The sequence below is a fragment of the Austrofundulus limnaeus genome, unplaced genomic scaffold (assembly GCF_001266775.1).
Source record: "Austrofundulus limnaeus strain Quisiro unplaced genomic scaffold, Austrofundulus_limnaeus-1.0 Scaffold72, whole genome shotgun sequence".
Classification (NCBI taxonomy): Eukaryota; Metazoa; Chordata; class Actinopteri; order Cyprinodontiformes; family Rivulidae; genus Austrofundulus; species Austrofundulus limnaeus.
In genome coordinates, this window is record NW_013952474.1 from 1,602,641 (window position 1) to 1,605,804 (window position 3,164).

Below are 3,164 nucleotides of genomic sequence, written 5' to 3' on the forward strand. Positions count from 1 at the left end.
ATATGAGTACTGTGATTAGGTTTTTACCTCAGTATGAGGGTAATGGTTTATTGACATATGAGTACCATGGTTTGGTACGTACCTCAGTACGAGGGTCTCGGTTCAGTACATACCTTGAAATAAGTTTTATGGTTGGGTTTGTACAGCAGTGTGAGGATCACAGATTTACGCTTTGGTGTAAATAATGTGTTTGAATCTGCTTGTTTACTGTTATGACTGTTAGCAGTTTTTGCTGACCTGTGTTTTGCTTACAGAGAAGATAAACATTTATTGTACCCCAATAAATCATTTCTACGGCATTGATCATGGTATTAGGAATATGCCCAAATCTTTCAATCCTAATTCCACTTTTTATCTGCTTTGTCTTCTTCTCACTAAAAGTAGGAAGTTTAAYAAAGATAACGGACTGTTTACCAGAGTTACCAAAGAATTGTAGAATATTTGAATAGAATTCCTCTGGTAGCTTCATCTTCCTGTCCTCCTCTCCTAGACATAAAAAGAGAAAAACAAGCCCCTCTCCTCACTAATTACAAACAGTCTGGAGACTACAAAGTCCCCCTCTCCCACAAACAACAAGATAGGTTAAAGATGTTGATGTAAACAATTAGCAGGCCCACATACATTTACATGAGATGAGTATAGGTTGTTTGTTTGTGCCCTGGGGCTCACTTTGGAACGTCTGGTTTGTGAGTTGTAACATCATCATGAGAGCTGGTCAGAAACACAGGAAGACAGCTGTGGGATCAACATCTGGGCTTGTGAGTACGAGGTGTGTTGTATATACATTGGTCTGTGTGTGTGTATGTGTGTGTTTCTGTGTGCGTGTGTGTTCAGGTAATCAAATCCTGTTCAAAGGAAAGCAATGTAGGATCGCTCAAAGTCTTCCCTTCATTCAGAAAATCAGTTTTTCTACTGTGGTTTAGTGGGCGGGTTGCATGTGGGAGATGACAGACAAAACGTTCACTCATTCATCAATTCATTTCATTTATTCATGTTTGTGTAACGTCTGTTTGTGGTAAAACAAATTGAGAAATAGCTGCAAGAGGTGGAGCGAAGGAGTGAGACAAATACAAATTAGCGGAGAAGGAGATGGAGGAGTAAGAGGAGGACCAACATGGAGGAGGACAAATATGAAAAGGACAAACATGGAGAGGATGATAAACATAGGGAAGAGGACAAACATTGAGGAGATAACAAACAGAAAGGACAAACATTAAGAAAAGGACAAACATGGAGAGGACAGTTGTGGAATGCAGGACAAACATTGTGGAAATGAGGAGAAAGTGTTCAATTTAAACTAAACTTAAAACAAGAATTAGATGGTTGTAGTTTTAAACTACAACATAATGAAACTGAGAAAGAAAGTCTGAATACCTTCTGAAGCCACTGCATGTTTTCCCTCTTCACAYATAACAATTTTTTTTTTAATTTAAATTGTAATCCAGCTTGTCTTCTCCCCCTAAAGGTCAACACATTCCAAGCGGTGATCGGTTACGATGAGACCGACTCGTACGTCCTCTTCCTTTACCCTGATGGAGGTCTGAACTTTTTTACGACGCGACACAAGGTAACCCTGTTTGAAACCGTTTGTTTTGTTTTACTGATAAATGTTTAAGGTAAAGCTTAAAGCAATGTTGTCATTTTTTTCTCTAGGAGTCATATAATGTTAATATTGAGCTTCCTGCCAGAGTTGGATTRAGTAAAGGAGAAACCGTATTTCTTTTCATCTCCCGGTTTGAGGGACCTTTCTACAGCGTTACCACTGATGAAGATAGTGTTAAAAGTTTATACCAGTGAGTATATTTAAGGCTAAAACACAGCTGTCCTTAGAGTCAACAAATGATAAACACTCTTGCTTAAAAAAACTGCTTGTGACTTCAGTTCTGTTTACTTTTACTAAATTGAGGATACAAATAGAATAAAATGTGTCCAACTCTAATAAAATATGCTGTCTTTGCAGTGAGAAAAAGTTACACAATTATCTATTTAACAAGAGAGGGTATCTCTCACATGACAGCAAACACTTTGCAGGGATTGGTTGTGTTTGAAGGTGTTCTAGATAGATAGATAGATAGATAGATAGATAGATAGATAGATAGATAGATAGATAGATAGATAGATAGATAGATAGATAGATAGATAGNTGTGTATGTACTTTAGTATGAGTGTTGTGGTTCTGTATGTACCTTGATATGAGGGTCATGGTTTAGTACATACGTACCTTGGTACCATGTGAAGTTAGGGCTGTTGGAGATATGGTCAAATTGTGGAATAGGTTKATCAATATGTCAGATCTTAGATTAACAAAACATATTTTTTTATTGGGATTTGTCAAACACTTGGGCCAGACAAATTGAGAAGGTATTTGAAGAGGTGGATTTTTGGTTTATTTATAGAAATAAGTTAAGATGTAATATTGAACAGATTAAACTGTTTTATTTTGAAGTTTATAAGTGTAAATGGGCAGATGACATGCTACGTAAACCAAAATTAATAATCTATATTCCAATAAAGGATATTTATGGTCCTGAGCCTTATGCTACATGGAAGTTATCTAAATGACAAATGTCTGTGTGTGCACAATTTAAATCTGGCACTTTGACTTTGGCGCTAGAAACTGGATGTTTTTGTTCAGTTCCAGATGAGGATCGTATGTTCTTTATGTGATTTGGGTGAAATTGAGAATGATACACTTTCTGTTTTACTGTCCTTTTATATATGATTTAGAGAAATGAATTATTTGGTAAAGTTATTGATGTTTATTCAGACATTTTTATTTAGTTGATGAAGATAAAGTGCAGTATTTAAGTATTTTGTATTTCAGTTTATTTGGTATTTCATTGCAATTTTTGTTAAAAGCTTGGCACCTCAGGAAGAGGACACTTTCTGTTTAAAGAAAGTTTATGTCTGTCCGCCTGTGTAAATGTGTTTTGCTGTGTCATGTAAGCCCTTGTGGGCTGGGCACCTGTTCTGTTGCATGACACAAGTGGAAAATAACAACTACTACTACTACTACTACTACTACTACTACTGCTACTGCTACTACTACTGTATGATTACTGTGATTAGGTTTTTACCTCAGTATGAGGGTAATGGTTTATTGACATATGAGTACCATGGTTTGGTACGTACCTCAGTACGAGGGTCTCGGTTCAGTACATACC

At 36.5% G+C, this 3,164-nt stretch overlaps 1 protein-coding gene across 1 annotated transcript in view; it reads left to right on the forward strand.

The window, feature by feature from the left end:
* Positions 1–3,164, forward strand: part of nid2a (nidogen 2a (osteonidogen)) — a gene marked incomplete at its 5' end in the record, with an annotated part of 74,313 nt that overhangs the window by 10,329 nt on the left and 60,820 nt on the right. Inside the window, 2 exon segments of the mRNA XM_014010719.1 lie at positions 1,466–1,567; positions 1,654–1,793. Of these exon segments, the coding sequence (XP_013866173.1) occupies positions 1,466–1,567; positions 1,654–1,793 (242 nt within the window).